Genomic DNA, 18,172 nt, shown 5'->3' on the forward strand with positions numbered 1-18,172 from the left:
AACCCAATCAACCCAACCCTATTTCAAGCATATTTTATCAATTTCAAAAGGAAGGGAAAAAAGCGGTATATCTAAAGAATGAAAGTTGGGTGAGGGAGCTGTGACCGGAATAACGTTGCTGGCAAATGGCTGCTGTTTGTGACGTATTTCTCTGGAGTTCAGAAAATGTGTGTGAGTTACTTTGTATCATCATGGTAGAGTTGGGAATAGCAATGTAGTAACCATAGTTGCAAATGTGTGTACAATGGTGTTGATTAATATATTTTTGACTGAGATCTAATACATTCTTTCTTTTCCTCAGATTCAATCACCCTATAAGGACCAATGTACCCAGTAGCTCATGGAAGAAAAAAATCAAACCAGGACATCCTTGGTTTCCAGGCTACCGAAATATGGAATGAAAACTTTAGGAAATGTCTTGCAACCTGTGCCAAATGGGACGGCTGTTGGTTTAGCAGGAAGTAATGGTGGCAAAGACTTCAGCAAGCACAATGGCACAGTGCGCATGTCTTCCTATTCTTTCAACTGGAAAAAACCCAATAAATATCAACTTCATGATCAAAACGAGAGAGAGACCAACTCTAAATATAATTGTAACGAAAAATTAATTGATTCCGAGAGGTATTCTCAGTCTCAAGGAGCGCTGGGTAACGATGTGCTCAGGGTGGGTTTGAACAGTACTTCGGTTGCCTCAAAAGCAGCAAAGCAAACCAGTATGTTTGTATCTAATACTGAGGAATTAAACCCAAAGTCTTTGCCTGGACTCTCTGGTTCAGCAAAATTCACCAAAGGCACCCTGTCAGGGAGGACCCCGTATTCTGGACTCAGTGCTCCAAAATCCAATTTAAATGGATTTTATGGAAACAGGCCGGTGGTAGGCTTGCAGAGACCTAGATCTAATTCCAGTGCCACAAGGACAAATTCAGGAGAAAGCCTGGCACAATCTACAGACAGTAGCAAGGCTTTTTCCTGTGAAAAAATGGTAAGATCACAAAGTTTTTCACATTCCATTCAGAATTCTTTCCTTCCCACTGCATCCTTAACCAGGTCACATTCCTTTAACAAAGCTGTGGATCTTACAAGGCCTTATCATAGTCAAAATGTAGCTGCCAGGACATCTCAGAGATCGACTCTGTTGTCAAGAAATGCCCGCCAGTTGGATGTACCAAATGGAAATGAACCTGTGAAGTATGGATTTACCAGGCCGTATTCTGGCACATCAGCTCCTTGTGCAAAGAAGCCCCCACTGTCAAATGGATCTGGGTCAGCACCATCTTTTGGATACAGATTGAGTCGGCCTTCTCTGCTGAAGCCCACCAGGCAGCAATTTGCTGGAAACACTGTTGTGGATGGCAGCAAAAGTACAACTCCTGACACATCCCTCGTGCAGACCTCTGAAATTTCAACAAATATTAACAGAGCAATTGAGAAGAGCAGCATTTTAGAGAGCAGTGCTCAAAGAGCAGAATCTGATCAGGGCCTGCATGAAAGTATGGGGAAACATGGATCAAAAGTCATGTGTATGAGTGATGATGGAGATGAAATATCTATATCTTCTTTGTCATCATCTGAAAAAAATGATTTGAGTGAAGACTTCAGTGATGATTTCATAGATATAGAAGACCCCAACAGAACTACACAAATAGAGCAAAAGGAAAGCTGCCTTCAAGAGTTAGAGCACATGAGCATCACATCCATCGAGCCGTTCACTTCTCTCAAGGAAGGTGGAGGATCCTGTGGTAATGCTGATGACTGGCTTGATATAAACGTGTCTGGTAAATACTTAATGTTCTGTTTGAAATTTTAGGTACTAATTCAAGGTTCTGTTAATACTTAAGGTGTTGTATAAATTACCCATCGATTGTGAATTGTTTCAGAATGGAACTTGGCTCTATGCTGGCCCATTTTATTTTCTTACAGTGCTTTTTCCATGTGATAGTTACCTTTGCCAGGCATGACTCTGAAGAGTTTTTTTTTCTTTGAGATTAGAGTGCCTCATTTAACCATGCTTGTGGTAGGGTTGTGGGATTCCTCATATCTTTGCTTTGCCATTTCTTTCTCTGGACTAGTGTTAATTTAAGGAAATTTCTTTCCCTCCACCCACTTTCTGACCCTTGAGGTGTAACCACTCATAGGTAGTGGGAGTAAGTGTAGGATGTCAAATTACATCAGTTAAATAATAGATATGAATGTCTTTTTTTCCAGAGGCATGCTGTATTCTTTAAAACTTAGTGGAAGAGACAGAAGATGGTTTTAAAAGCTGCATTTTAAAGTCCTTGGTGGGCTTCTCTTAATACACACTTGTTTTGAGAGAAGTTACAATTGAATTCAAAGAATCTATATTTGCATCCACCCTCTAATGTTGAAAGCTGCTTACTAGAATTCTGAATCCTTTTATGGGGAGTGAATTAAGCAGTGTAAAAGGCTGGCAAGGAGGTAGGTTGGAAGGATGCTTAGTTATAGCTGCCAAACCAGCTTGAGCTTTTTTTCCCCTCCAGGAAGAGTGAACAATATGACAGAATTCTTTCAGAGATTTCTGTAACAGTACAGTTTCAGAAAAGTTAACGCACCAATAACACACACATTAATTGGATTAATTAATTGGATTAATTGGATTGTTTCTGGAATCTTGACTATTCCTGTTTTCTTTAAGCAGTGGATGACAACAGTGAAAGCACAAAGCATACTTCCAAGAGTGTGATTTCTCCAGAGATGAATTACAGAGCTGGTTCCTCTTTTGAGCTTTCTCCATCTGACAGCTCTGATGGCACGTATATGTGGGATGAAGAAGGACTGGAACCTATTGGAAGTGTCCATCCTTGTGGAAGTTATGAATCTTCAGAAATGAACAGCATAGTATGTATTTATGTGCATAAGTTGCATAATTCTAGTGCTTTTAGTTCATTGATTATTAAGTATATTTAAAAAATAGAGTTAACGTATTTTTCACTTCATAGTTGTTTCCTCTTTCCTCTGTAGTTGATAGATTATTTTTTTTTAAGTTTGTGTTTCTGAACAGGTGACCTTGGTTAGGCTATTTACATACATTTATTTTCCTTACTCTCAAGTTAGGACAGAGCAGGTCCTTCCTAATGCAATCTCATGGTAGTGCTCACAGAATATAAGCTAATTAATTCCTGCAAATGTTAGGTTAAATATCACCGACCAGTCTATAAACCTAGGAGTGAAAATGAAATAAAATACCAGTCGCCTTTCTGACTTCTTCCACCATCTTGTGTCTGTACTGTGTATGTATTCAGACCCTGTTGAACCAACGTTTATTTTGATTTCTCAGTTTGTTCAAGCTCAGAACCTTTACAGTAGACACCTGACTGTAGTGTGATACACAAGATGCATAACAACCTTGTTCTTACTGCTACGTTTATAACTGATCTGCCAGAAGCATGAAGAGTGGATGGTGAGTTGTTTCAGCTGAAGAGTCACAGCACTGCATGCAGGGAGCGAAGTCTGGAATTTCAATGGACTTGAGGAAAATCTTGTCTGTCTGTCCATCATCCCTTTTCACTGTTCATATTCATTTATCCAAGCACTGTTTTGAATTACACAACTCAGATTTTATTAGTATGATACTTAACAGTCAGAACTTGTAACAAAATTCCGTAGGAGCAATGCGTCATGCTTCATGTGCTTCAGGTGTGTTAGATACTGTGTCACTACCACCAGTTTAGTAAGGTAGATGCCAGTTTTGGACTAGGACAGGATTTGTGACACCTGCTCAGACATCAATTTATAATCTTATTTGGATTGACTGTACTAGTCCAAAAGCAGAACAACAAGAAATTTCTCCTGAAAATTGAGTGTAGCTGTGAAATTACATTGATATGTGTAACAAGTACAAACAAATTCCTGATATATTTTCACCTGCTTGTAGTATTGTTTGTTTTCTGTCTTAAATTACAATGTTGGGGTGTAATGTTTTAAAGAATTTAGAAATGGTTATTAAGTTTTCATGGTAGTTGTGGCCAGCTTGGAAAAACTGCTTGAGACTTTTTCTGTATGAACTTTGTAGCTTTTTCATGTTTTGGGGGACAGAAAGGTTTAACGTAGGTCACTGCAAAAACAGGTACCTTTTTTCCCCAGACACGTGCATGCACATGCCACGGAAGAAAGCAAATTTTTAACCTTTGTCTTTCATAATTTTAAAATATAGATATTTTTGATACATACGCTGAAATTTATCAGACAAATGAAAGACATTGGTTTTGATGCATGTAACCTCCATGCATTAATTTGCTTGTGCATAAATTGATAGTCAATCAGTGCTCTTATTGACAGAAGCTGGTGTAAGCCTTATAGAGCAGAGGTACATTAGAAGCTTTTCAACTACTTGTATTTATTTCTTCCTTTACTGAAAGTAAATATGTTTTAGAGAGGACTTAAAAATTCAACGAATTTACTAGGTTTAGAGGAGGTGGAGAAAGAAGGTAGTTTTAAGACTGCCTGTTGAATCTAGAGAGTCATGTGCTTTTTCCACCTGTATTTTGATTTTATCCTGTTAGTGTTTTTCCAGAATTACGATGCTTGCTGTACAGTGATTCTTTATTTTTTTTATCTTGAATGAGAGAAACATCAATAATACGTCTTTTATATATACAAGACAGAAATATATTTTCAGTTAGCTTCATTTTTGAGGGGAAGTTTTAGCTCTGAAATGTTTGTTGATTTGCCTTTTAGTGGTGGTTTTTGTTGTATTTTTTTCCCCGTGCTTCCTGGTCTTGGTGGGAAGCATGTTACATTTGATTTCTTTAGCCTGGAGATTTAACACTCATTTTTCTTCTGAAGATGCAGAAAAATTTCTGATAGCTTTTCATTCCTGAAGAATTAGATTCTTGGGTAGGTTAATCTAAGCTTTTGTTCCATGATTTTCCTTTTCTCTGCGGGCAGGGAGTGTAAAGACAGGTTAGAAAAAATAGAACTGCGTTGAGAATAATTACTGTGATTAGTCAGCACATCAGGTATTTTGATTGCTGGCAGGTGTGTGACCAAATTATGCAGTTTCCATCCTCTAGTGCAGTGAGGGTAAAAGTTAATATCTGTGTATCACAATCCAGTTAAGAGTCAGATTTAAGAATTTTGAGTGCTTGAGCTAATGCCAACCTTGACTGCCCCCTGGAACTAGTATTTCCATGAAAATCTCCAAAGCAGATAGTTAGTTCTGTAGTTTTTGTGGCATCAGGCTGGGGTGAGTAGAAGCAATGTAGCTGAATAACAATTCAGGTAATTAAATGGTGAGTAATTGGTAGTGTTGAGAGCAAAAATCACCTTGTTTTTAATTTCTGCCCTGCTGTTGTATTTTTAGTTTTTAAGCTGTTATCATCCTTAGTATCAACAAATATTACAGACTTTTCCTAAATTTTTCTGTAGATAGCAGTGCAGCTCTTATTAGGTAATCTTATATTAGAAGTATTTTGACTTTCTTTGAAAAGAGGATTTTAACTAGCTCTCTGGAGTTGCAATTGGAATAGGAAGGTGATGGAAGGGACTTGCTATCTACTTAATCTTTTAGTTGATTTTTTGGGAGGAGAAAAGCAGATGTTTGCTAGTTTCAATAGATCTGTGTTTTAAGGACAGGGAGTGAAAAAAAAATTGGCTTCTATAGAGACAGTCTTTGTGTTCTTCACTAACTGTGCCAATAGCTGTGGAGAAAATGTGCAATCAAATGTTGGGGCTTTTAAGTTAGAAAAATCTAAATAACCTCATAAGATGATGTCATAGGGACTTACAGCTGAGTAGAACATGAGGTGTTCTTGAGACCTTGTCAGAATGAAGAAGTTTGTATTCTCTAATTGTGTAACAAAACCATTTATTTCCTTGTCCCTCCTTCTGTTTCATTTCCAGTTTTTACTGGAATTTTACTGGAATTGAAATTTACTAACAAAGAGTAAATTGAAATTTGCTATCTATTGGGTAGCACTCTAAGAATTGAGCTTCCTTCAAGTTTTTAAGCATTTGTTTCATTTATATTCCTTATACTCCTTTCAACTGTTGGTATGCTACTAAACACCTAATAACTGATGTTATTTCTATTCAGTTCTGCGTGGGAAGACTGATGCTTAGCATACAGTTAAGTTGTCTCTGTAAATTAGCAACATAGACAATATTTGCCTACGTGTTTTCTTACTTAATGTTTAGTTTGTCTTACTCTGTCTTCTGAAGTGGTTCAAACTTCCTGCTCAGAAAAACAGTGACTTTGGGCTTGGAATGTCATACACATCAGCCTTGAAAGGTGTTTCTCATTGGCTTGCATCCGTGTGCATATATCTGAAGCTAGCGTTGCTGGCACCCCATCTGCTTAAGCTGATAAGGTTAAGTTCCACACTATTTTGTCCTGATGTCTTCAAGCTGTGTTTCAAATCTGACAAAAATTATGCTGACTTAACCATTAAGTTATAACAATAGCTTGCTTTCATTTTTACGATATTACAAGAATAGAAATCTCTGGCATTTGTTTTTCAAATCCTCAGTTTCTAAAAAAACCCTTCAGTTAAGTATAAATTCATATTTGGAAAAAACATTTGTTTGCTTGTTTCTGATTTCAAAGCCCCAAAAAGCAGTGTCACCTTTTTGCATTTAGTCTTCATTATGATCATATACTATTTATGGATATTAAATTGGTGGGAGTCCATCACTGATTAATGTGTCCACAGTTAAGCTTTTAGAAGAAAAATGTGCAACTGCAATATAAAACTCAGTCTATCATTTCTTGTCTTAATACAGAACTAAGAGTACAAACTTTTTTCTATATATTCTGTTAGCAAGGTTCCTCAACCATTCTTCCAGCGGTTTGCTTGCAGACAGTTTTCAGCTCATGGCAGAGAAAGGACATATTATGAAACTCACAACTGTGATTTCAGAGGTAAAGACTTCAGAGGGGAAATAGTCACTGCCTACCCTCCCACTGCCACTCTAGTCTTCATCTTCAGAGCTGAGCTATTACAGCAATGGGAGGTAGTGAGAAATTGAATTCCTTAATGAGATAGCATCTCTGTCTTGTGTGATGTACGTGTCCCTGCTGTCAAATATTATTAAGAGGTTATATCACTGTATTACAGAGCACAAACCTCTTGTGATGTTGCTTTGAAAGGCATGATGTTTTGTGAACAAGCTTTTATGGCAAATTACCTTTTTTCCCTAGGGATGGGAAAGCATATATGCCTTTGAGAGCTGCTTGATTCAGAACTGACACAGTAAATCCCATGCTGCTTTGACTGGTAATACAAAGTAAGGTAACTTCAAGGGTTTCATTTGTGGTAGCTGATAATGACAGCTTTGAATTTGTGTGGTGGAGTGAGAGCAGCAGTTGATTTGGTGCGTGAAAGATGAGAATACTGGGAGAAACCAGCAGTTTTTATTTTATAAACTTGTAGTAATTTTTTCTGTATGAGTTGGTAACTGCATCTTACATTTTAATGTGAGCTTATAGCTATTCCTTTTCATTTTTTTCTTTATTCTGCCAAGTAACATTATTTTTCAGTAACTGAAGGACTTCAGAATAACTCTAGTATACTTTATCTAACAGTATTGCTAAATTTTTAAGTCTCACATATTTTCCTTACTCCTAGGAAATTTTGAAATCATAGTGAGTGGGTAAACATGTTCCTGGAGAAAATGGTAGTCTTAAAGTTGAGATATTTCTCAAAGCTGTCAATGTAAACAAGAAAAACAAGAAAAACAAACCATAAATTGGAGGCATACATCTTACCCATGTAACTGGTTTTCTGAATGTTTTACAGATGACTTAATTAAAAACCTAGATAGGCATGCAGTTTCCTTTTACTTTTCCTTTTCACCTCATATTGTGTCCTAATAAGTTCTGGGAACACTGGTGATTAATCTTTTTCCAAATTGTTTTTTGTTGAAATGCATAAGGAGGGTCCCTGTGTCCCTGTGAATGAAATGCACACACCCAGTTTCAGTCTGACTGTCCCCATGGTTTTAAATAGGGGATGCCCTTTAACTCATGGACACTTAGAGCATTCAGGCCATATTACTACCAACTGCCATCTGATATCACCTGGTAGCTCTAATTGTCACCCTCCTTGAGAGTGGCAATTTGTCAAAGCGCCACTTTTCCACGTGTGGGGTGATTCTGAGTAAACAGCATTTCAGTGTTTTTGTGTTCTTGGTACACAGTATTGAAATGCATCAGGGCAATGTAGTGAGAATATGTTGTGACAGTGCAAGTAAGTGACGAGGCTTCCTGTGTTGGTGGCAATTCATTTAGAGTCTGGTCAAAACAATTACTCAAAAATAGCTAGGAGGTCTTTGAGGATTATTTGTTTTCAATTAGAAGTAAATGTATTAAGCTGACTGTATAAGAATGGAACACATTAATGCTGTGTAACAAGTTGTATCCAGATGACACTAAAAACCTAGCTAGGGAATAATTAAAAATTACTCTATGGAGGAAACTTAATTATTTTCCTTGTAGCAGCCCTGCCCATGGTGTTCCTCTGAATTTTGAGATTATGGTTTGGTTTCATTCTCAGCTGGGAGTTATTTGAAGCCTGAGGTGGCTGATACAGTCTTTCAATTATCATTGGATTTTTAAATTAAAATAGCTCAGTTTCAGTATTTCATGTGTTAATTGTTTTTTCAAATGGTGATGCCTGTGCCTAAGAGGAAGTTGTAAAACCAAACTGAAACACATTTGGGGAGCTGAAGAAGATTGTTTGGTGTGTCTTTACAGATGGCTAGAAATGAGCAGATCTGTCATCCAAGATCTTTGGCAGCCTAGACATTATGAGGAAGTAAACTGCTTAAATTGTATTTGCTCCTGATTCTCGAGGACTTCCCCTTCCTATTTTTCTGAGCTGAACCTCACACTATGAGTACAAGGGCAAGTCAGTGGAGCAAGAGTAATTCAAAATTATTTTTGCCAATTAAGAGTATCCATAGCAATTACAAATTGCTTTATAATGTAAAATGCTCTGTTATTTGTAGGTAACCTTAAAAGTAATGCTGAAGTTCTAGTATCAGTAGCCTTTTCTGAATAAAGACTGAAAGTGATGAGTAGAAAGGGCAGCTCTGCCTCGTCTTTTGCTGCTTCTATGTTACTACTTGTGCTTACTACTAATGACTTTCTGTTATTGTGCTCTATAGTAAAGAAAAAGCTTTCTGCTTTAAAGCATCTGCCTATTGAAAAAGAAATAATTACAAAATACTCTTTAATTTTGTGGGAATTCAGCAGGAAGTTGGGCAGAATTGCTTTCCCCCTGTTTACTGTCTTTTTTTGTATGTTCATTACCAGAGGCTAGATGGCAGTCAAGGAAAAGCTTTTTGTGGCTCTGGCATTGAACTTGCAATGCCTGTTTGGAAAGTGCTGTTGTTTATGAATTGGTGAAGTTTGAACAGAATGGTTAATATTTCTGGCTTTCTTCTTTCTCTCCCTTCATCATGCTATTGATTTTTAGATGTCTTACACAGCCTGACATCTGTTTAAAAATAACTTAAAATACTAAGCAGTAAGCGTAGCTGCTTCTTGAGAAAACGTGTAATAATTTAACCTAACAATTATTTGGTATCTACTTGCAATAAACCATGATAAACAATACAATGCCTCTGTAAAAACGTTCTACCAAATAACGAAACTTTATTTAAGACTGTTATAGCAAATAGTTAAACATAAAATGTCTTGGGCTTTGTTCTGGAAGTTCTTGTATTTGTTGTCACATCCTTTACATGAGCAAAACAATGAAATACTTGTTTGGATGTTGTGCTTAATTATATTTAATGTGGCTTGCAATATACAGCATTTAAAATAGTGCTCTTACTGTGGCAGTTTGGTATCTTGCAGAGTTCTATCCTTTCTTTTCCCTGTGTGGTTTCCTCTGTTATTCCGATGTTGTTTACAATAGGTTTTTCTCTTCAGCCCTATAGTATGTGCCTTCCTGGCTGCCCTCTGTGAAAGAAGTCTTTTATCTTCTGTCTCTCTTGTCTGCCTTCACTTAACAGTTCTGGTCAGTTCTTATTTAACCGTACCTTCTTGTATTAAATTTCTTTCTTTATCTCTTCTTCATCTGGGTGCTGTCAAATGCTGAAAATAGCATTGAAAAAGACCCTGGAAGTCCTTCTGTCTTTTCTCAGCTTTGAATCATATTTGACTTAATTTGCAGTTGTCCTTTAGCTGCCCTCCAGATGAATGATTTACCCAGTCTTTCAGTGGTTGTTTTTAAAAACGGCTTCCTTTTTTTCATTCTTCAGGTACCTGAAATGATACTTTGTTAATTTCTGTATTACCCTCAAACTTTTCACTGAGTTTTTTGGGCAGATTCTTCCTTAATTCTCTTCCTTTACTCATGCTTATGTTCTGCTTGTTGAACTTATTTCTGTGGTCAGCTTTTTATCCTTTTCATTCCACTCCGTGCCTTTTTAATGGAAAATCCAAACTCTTTAACTTGGCAGAAGAGATGCAGCAAATGAAACTGCACAGTAAACTAGTGTGAAAACACAGTGGAATTTCATGCATCTAAAGCTACTAGTTTTTCTGAGCATATACACATCTAGGTTTTAATTACAAAAGAATGAAAAAAGAAACAGGACTTTTTTAGTATAGCATAAGACTTATCACACACTGAAACTAGAGATGTTAATCACTTTCAGATGTAAAACAGGACCATTTCTTCTCATTTCAAATATGAAAGTGTAGAGGATTTCATAAACATGATATAATCTTGTTGTTCTTTCAAAACTGTGCCAGCACACTGCAGTGATCCCTGCTTTCAGTCAGGTGAATGACCTTGTGTAGATGGTGAAAGACATCATGTTTTGAAATTACAGCTATGTGATGATTGTAGTGTTCAAATGTCATGCCAGAGGAGATATGACTACTAATGAGAAAGTAATAGTATGTTTTATCTGGGGTACTCTGATGCCTTAAGACTTTTTTTTTTTTTTCATGTTAGCTGCAGGTAGCAGAGAATCAATATGAAGTACTAATGTTTTAAAATACTGTTCTTTATCTTAATGTAAGATTTGTGGGTGTTTCTGCCATACTGGCAGGACTATTGATGTTGGCTTTTTTAAAATAAAAATATTTGGATGTATTGTTGCATGTAATGAAAATATAATCTAAGAAAAGCTGTTGTATTAAAGCTAGAAGAAGTCTAGTGTATATATTTATGTATGAGAAAAATGAGACTTTTCACATTTTCTAATGATGCTGCTTGTCAACAAGAATTCAAGTTGTGGAGGAATGATTGCAGAGGCTTCAGTTCTTCTTTAGGTTTTTGTGAGTATTTGCCCATCTGATGCATCACAGCTACACCTTTCAGTTCAGACAAAAAAGTGCACACTGGCAAGGTTCAGTTTGAGAGTAGGTGGTTTTTTATATTCTAAGGAGACATACCCAGGTTTCTTCTCACAAAAATAATTTGAAAGCTGTTTGTTATTTTGTGATTAATTTTTCTTTTTGTTGTCCAGAACACAGCATCCTATAAATTAAACTTCTGTTTGATGATTTTCTAATCTTCATGCTCTTCTGAATACTTTTTCCCTGTAAATCCTTAAAGCTAGGGGTCTTGTAGCAGGCCTCTTATTCAGCCTTATTCTTGCTGCTTCTTAGAGCAGTAGGGCTTTACTGTGCAGTTGGGTTGCTGAGATGTGTGTGAAAGCTGTATTGTGATGTTTTTCTTGGCTTTAGAAATCATAACGTAGAAGAAGCTTTGTTTAGTCTGTAATTCTTAAGCCTATTGGAATTGAGGAAATTTTTGATAAAAGCTACCATGTCTGTTCAGCTGTCTTAGCTACATTTTTGTGAATAACATGATCACAAAAAGAGCTTTGCCTTTTTGTTGGTAAGTGATAGGATGGGGAAATAATGAGAATGAGTTTGTTGCAATAAAAACTACAACTAGTGGTACAATACACTACCATAACCCTGTTCTAAAGGGTCGTCTTGAGCATTAAAAGGGTGTGTTGGATTAGCCCTGTTCTTCTGATGCTGCAAGCATGAAGACTGCCACTGCTGTGTGAATCAGCTAAAGAACTGTCTTCTATCAGTTACTTCCATTGGACTAGAAATAGAGCTTTCTATCTCAATCTCAAGGCCTAAATCCTCTGCTGTTTCAAGGGGCTTCCCCACTGCTCCTCGGGAGGACCTACTTTTGATTACTCTCTTCTCCTGTGTGATATTAGGCAAAATCAATATTGCTAAATTTGTAGTGATACATTCATTGCCATAGCATCAGAGTTGGGTTAAACACATCATTGTTCCTTCATTGTCGTGCCGCCATAGATACCAAAAGTTGCATCTAAATAAAGTCTTTTCAGTAGTAGAAAAAGGATGAAGGTGACATCTGCCCAGGATGTTTGGCTATTGTTTTTCTTGTTGCGGAATGTCACAAGGACATATGTCTGCTTTAAATGATTTAGTAACTTTGACAACTGCTTTTCTAAATTTAGAGAAGTATGTTGCAATACAGAGATGTTAGTTTTTCTAAGACTCAGGGGTTTTTTTCCTGTAAAATTATATTTTTAAAATGTTCTAATTATAGTAATTACCCAAAAGACCTATGAAAGTAAGATATTTTGGAGATTTTTATAGTATTCTATTCAGGGGGCTTTTTATTTACCCTTTTTTAATTTACACTTTTTTTTAGGGTCATTTAAATATAATTCTCTAAGCCACTTCTTAAATTGTTCTGATGCATTAATTAGTTTTTCAGTAGCTCCTGAATTTGTTTTTTGTACCTAGTTTTGACCCAAGCTGGGATGTCAGTTTCAGAGAACTGAAGGGAAGTTTAGGTGTCATGCTTTCTTCTAGTATGTGGTCTTTAAAAACCATATTATTTATTTTATTAAAAAATAAAAAACTGAAGATAAAAATGTACGTGGACAAATAACTCTGCTTCCTCTTCCAGCAGTTTCTGAAAAACTGTTTACTCTTACTGAGAACCTGAAATCAGCTCAAGGTAGATGTAGAAAAATTGAGCCTGAATTTGACCACAAGGACTAATAATGTCAAAAATAAGTAAGGAATCTTCAACTAATGGAAGTCCTGAAGTAACCCTGATTTTGTATCGGTCATTACTAGTACTAGGTGTAATGTTTTCATCAAAGGAATACACCATGCTACTGTAAGAGTAACTAAACAAAAGTCTGCCGTCTGCGTCTAACCTATTGATGATTTGTTTTTACAGAGAGGTAACAGTAACCGAATAAATGGAGCATGCCATAATGTGCTGTGATTCAACTAAGTGACCTGTAATTACTGTTGTGTTCTTTAAGTAAACAACTTCGAAAATACATGCTGGAGATATTCTGGCATGTTTACCTTCTGTAATATTCAACCAGTTTTAATAGTAAAATTTTGTACTAAGTTAGATTACCTTCATGTTAGATAGAAGTTCTAGAAATGCATTGCCAGTAACCTGGGAAATTATTATGTGACTAATATCAAAACTAGACATGGCAGAAAGGTATTTATGCACTGATGGTGTAGAGGATGTAATATTTTGCTGTAAGATTAGAAGTGTAGTCATCCTAAATCCTGTCAAATTTTGAGCAGATGTACGTAGTTTCTATAGTTTCACTTTTCTCCGCAAGGTGGTGATATCCATCCCTTAATGTTTTTGTTGTTCAAAGCTTTTAGGGAGTTGTAACATTTTGTATTAAATTACCTATGTGCAAATGCTCTTGTATGATTGTTTTTGAGACGAGAGAAATTGTGCATGTAGCCTTAAAAAAATCAGGGAGTAATGCAAATCAGACTGTAGAAATTTCTGTGTTTATTCAGTTAAGTAATCACTATGGGAAACTTAAATAGAATGTGAGCTATTTCTTCCATTTTCCACTGGCTTTGGAAGTGCATAATTATTATTGGAAGCAAGACCTAACTCACTAAATCACTAACAGAAGTAATTATAGTTATTTACCTTTAACAGCTTACTTTCTAAAGGTAGAGCAAAAGAATGAGATTTCAGATCTTCACTTGTGGAAAAATGTAAAACATTGTTCCTAATATTCACCGTCAGTTCATGACTACCTCAATGTAATTGCTTTCCAAGCAAAATAGCATAGCTTGGGTGAAAAGAATGGTATTGAATTGGTAATTTGTCCTCAGGCTCTTCTCAGTTCTGTGAACACTCTCCAGATTATTTGGTTGAGGGTTGCATATCTGGAATTGCTCTGTATTTCTGCACTAACCTCAAGGCCTGACTTCTTCCTTTACTTTTTTTTTTTTTTTCTTTTCAGTGAAATATACATTGTGTCATAAGCTTTCATTGGTCCACATCTTTTGCATTTAGTAGAAGGGAAATCCAGACATCTGTCCTCATCCTAATTTGGGCACATTTTAATTTCTTTTGATTTGCATGGTATACTTAGCTCAAGAAATGGACAACCTGAGAATCAGGCCTCTTGCCTAGGTCCAGCTGTGAAGCTAAATTGATCTTAAGTTAATGGACTGAAAAATACTGTTTTTCAGTGGGAGAGAAAACTTATGATGTATGTAGCATGAGGAATTTTTAGAAACTGAGCTTTTTATATTAAACTGATATTTTGCTATTCCAGTTCATTATGCTGGACACAGATCTGTGTTGAAATTTAAACTGGTTCAGCTTCAGCAAAAATAGCTGCCCTACAGTACTCAAGTTGTTAAAGCATTGGTCTTAAGAACTTAGTTTAGTTCTACCTCTTGAGAAAGATTCTGAACACACTGCATCCAACAGATTAGGCAAAAAACCCAAGTTGTTGTAGGTTGGGGTTCTCAGCTTATTCTCACTTAATTATTTTCCTGTTCTGTTGCTGCAAGAAAACAAAGCATGGCTGCCTTTGTCCAGTTGAAAACCTTTCTGAAGAGAGAGGCTGGGGACAGCACTGAACTTTGACTTGAGATTTCATAGTCCCAAACTCAAGCTTTTTCTAGGCTGTACCATCTTGAAAATCTAGAGCTAAATAAGCCTTGTGAAGTTACATACTTCTTTCATGTTATTATTTTCAACTATACAAATATATTTTTCTCTGATTGTAACTTTTAATAATGGCTGCAACATGTACTGTTCTGTAGGGTTGTAGTTGATGCACCTTTGAAGAATTTTTTATTTCTTGTTTTCATTGAGTTTGTTGCCCAGAACTCTTAATGATGATAATTGTTGTTAAGCACATATTATTAACAATGTTAATGCCATGTACTGTATAATGTACTTAAGTTCATTACACAGTAGAAAGAATAACAATGGAGGCCTATGAATATGAGATCTGTAAGCACTAATGTGTTGATGAAACCTACACTCTATCTTGCAGCTGTTTCAAGGTGACATTGCTGACCTCTACTTTTATATTATCTTTCCCAAGTAGATAGCATTAGGTAATACTCAAATTCAAAATGAGTTAATGTGTGGCCCAGCTGTTGCAAAGACTTCACAGGCACATTTGTCTGTTCCGGTATGGAATTGACTGAGTGTGGTGCAGGAATGTATAATTAGGGAAACATAATTAAATAGGCTGCTGACAGAAAAGTATGTTTGGCATCTCAATTGCTGACCTCCTCTGACATTGTTCTGAAGTTCTCATACAAAGATAGTAAAGGGGTTTATCTAGATTTATTAGTTAACACTCTGACATACTATGCTTTTGTATTATGCTTTTTTTAATGCTTTTGCACAGCAGTGACAAACGTTTTCAACTTTCTGATGTGTTTGTGGCCACTGTTGGCAATTTATTTGTAATGCTTATTAAGGTACCCCCAGTAGAAGAAGAAAATGCTTGTTCATACTAATTTGAAAGAACAAAGCATGACATAGAAACAATTCCTCAACAAACAAACCAAATCTGCATCTCAAACACACCGGGATTTTGCAGAATAATTTTATAAATACATGTTAGTTAAAAATCTTATAGTTCCTGAAAAAATATAAATTAATGGAAACAAAATGTAAGTATACACAGGCAATTTCTTTGCCTGAATGTTAAATCCTCATTTCCTTTAAATGGCTTCAGTTTCTCTGTGAAAGTGTTTCTGTAGTTGTTTTTGTTGTTATTCACAGTGCCCTGAACCTACTTTCACATTGTTATTTTTTTCTATTTCTCCTGGAAATATTTAGAATACTGTATGTAAACAAAATTATTCTGGGAGGACTTTGAAATACAACAAAACCAGTATTGGTCCTATGAATCATCTTCAGGAGTAGCTGTTAAACCTAAGAAAAATCTGCATTTCTGCTCTTAGAAAGAGGCAGAGGTGAAGTGCCTGAGTCTCATCTTGGGCCTTAAAACTATGGCTTTTATTTGTGGGATAAGGGAAAACAGTGCCCAAGTGTTAGAGCTGTATAACCAGTAACAGTCCCCTTAGACCTATTTATTTTGTGTTTTAATCACTTGGTGTTAACAAGCTTGGCTTTCTGTGAATAATGCAGTAAAACGGAGTCTGGGTTCTCTAATCAAGTACTGCACTTTTTTGCCTGACATGGCTTTTCAGTGACATGGTGCTTGCCGCAGCATCTGGCTACTCAATGGTTTGGATATTCTACAACCTTGACCTCTTGAGTTTTTCCTGCAGTTGGAATTAATAAACAAAGAGGGAATGGTCTGTCTTTTTAACACTGACTTGACTTACCCACACAACAGTTGTTTTTTAAATATACCTGACTATATAGAATATTTATAACCCTATTTAGTGCTAATGCTTTATTTCATTTTTCTTAGCCTACCCATGCAACTCAACAGCTTGCTAGTTACTTTAGAAACAGTTTTATGTGAACTATGATCTTAAAAGATGAAAGGCAGCAGAGCTTAGTGCTGATAATATGGCCCAAAAAGCTAAGGTAATCTAGGGTTCCGAAACCCCTTTTCCTTTTCAATAACGTTATGAACTTCTGGTCAGTGTGCTAAGAGAGCCAAAATAAGGTGATTTAATATCTTCATAAAGTTGTTCTTTAATTTTAAGTGAGAAAAATAGCTTAGTTTTGAAGTGTTTCTAAGTGAGGAGCAGGCAGAATATTAATGAACTGAGAAATCTTCAGGCTATTCTGTGGGCATCAGGCAGAAAAATGTTTTACTTCATCTTTTTTTTTTGTCTAGCACTGTTATTGTATTAGTAGCAGTGTGATGATTATTGTTCATAAGGATGATCTTGAGCAAGGTTGATCTTGACCTCTAAGGAGAGGAGGCTGCTGACAAAATTGGGTGTATTTCAAAGCTTTGTTCCATTTGTATTCTATAAACTTTTTGTGACAGTAGGTAAATGAAGTATCATGACAGCAGCTCTGTACTACATTTTCTTTCTTGCAGGATATCTTGAATAATCTTGATTCATGTGATCTTGAGGATGATGATCTCATGCTTGATGTGGACCTACCTGAGGACCCACCTCATGATAAGGGTTAGTAAATTAGCCAAGCAATCTTATTGAGAAACTGCATTATGGGCTTAAAGAGATTTTTGAGTTGTGTTGTTCTGACTTCTGCTTTAATAAGCTGATGTGCTTTTCAAATTGTTTTTTTCTTTAAGTAACAAACTCTCTCTTTTCTGAAATGCAGGAAGTATGATATTTATGTTCCCCCAAATACAACTTTTGCATTTGAAGAATTTTCAATTTAGACATTTACTGCCTTTTATAAAAATGCAACCTTGTTATACAGTTTCTTCAAATTATTTTAGTAGAATAAATTTTTAGCTTAAAGTTACTCCTTCAGTCTTATGCTGCAGCTAATGTTGGGACAACATTTTTTCAATTTTGGTGAATGATAATACAATTATTTTTGAGGCCATTATTTGTTTTCTTCTATAAAATGGCAATATTTTCTAATACATTTTATATAGTTCAGGTAACAGAGGCCTTAAGGTTTAAGATGTGGTTTTTCAAGAAGTCTTTTATGCACTGTTGTTGTCAGTGAGAATGCTGGCAAATATTTCACAGGCAGAGAATTGTGGTATCTAGATGCCATTAAAATAACACAGATCCAGACTAGAATGAACTAGGCAAGGCAAATTATTGCCACCACATTTTCTCAAATCCTGGACTGGAAGAGCTTGGGGCATTTATTTTTGGTCAGTTTTGAACTACTCATAGGAATTGTGACTGTCATGTGAAGATGGGTATTAGCTTTACCTCAAAGTTCAGTGGGAGTCAGCTAATATGTGGAGCACTGTGGTATCCCACCCTGTACCAAAAGGCTTATCTTGTTTGGTGTCCTGGTTAGCTACCTGCTGA

The 18,172-nt window shown here is 36.1% G+C and overlaps 1 protein-coding gene across 1 annotated transcript in view; it reads left to right on the plus strand.

Annotated features, from left to right (window-relative positions):
- Positions 1–300: 300 nt before the first annotated feature.
- Positions 301–18,172, plus strand: part of CCSER2 (coiled-coil serine-rich protein 2) — a 48,638-nt gene continuing 30,766 nt past the window's right edge. Inside the window, exons 1-3 of the mRNA XM_010001116.1 lie at positions 301–1,775; positions 2,654–2,856; positions 17,251–17,341. Of these exons, the coding sequence (XP_009999418.1) occupies positions 341–1,775; positions 2,654–2,856; positions 17,251–17,341 (1,729 nt within the window). The 5' untranslated portion in view covers positions 301–340. The remainder of the gene's footprint in view (positions 1,776–2,653; positions 2,857–17,250; positions 17,342–18,172) is intronic.

This window comes from Chaetura pelagica, unplaced genomic scaffold (genome assembly GCF_000747805.2).
Source record: "Chaetura pelagica isolate M959 unplaced genomic scaffold, ChaPel_1.0 scaffold346, whole genome shotgun sequence".
Lineage (NCBI taxonomy): Eukaryota > Metazoa > Chordata > Aves > Apodiformes > Apodidae > Chaetura > Chaetura pelagica.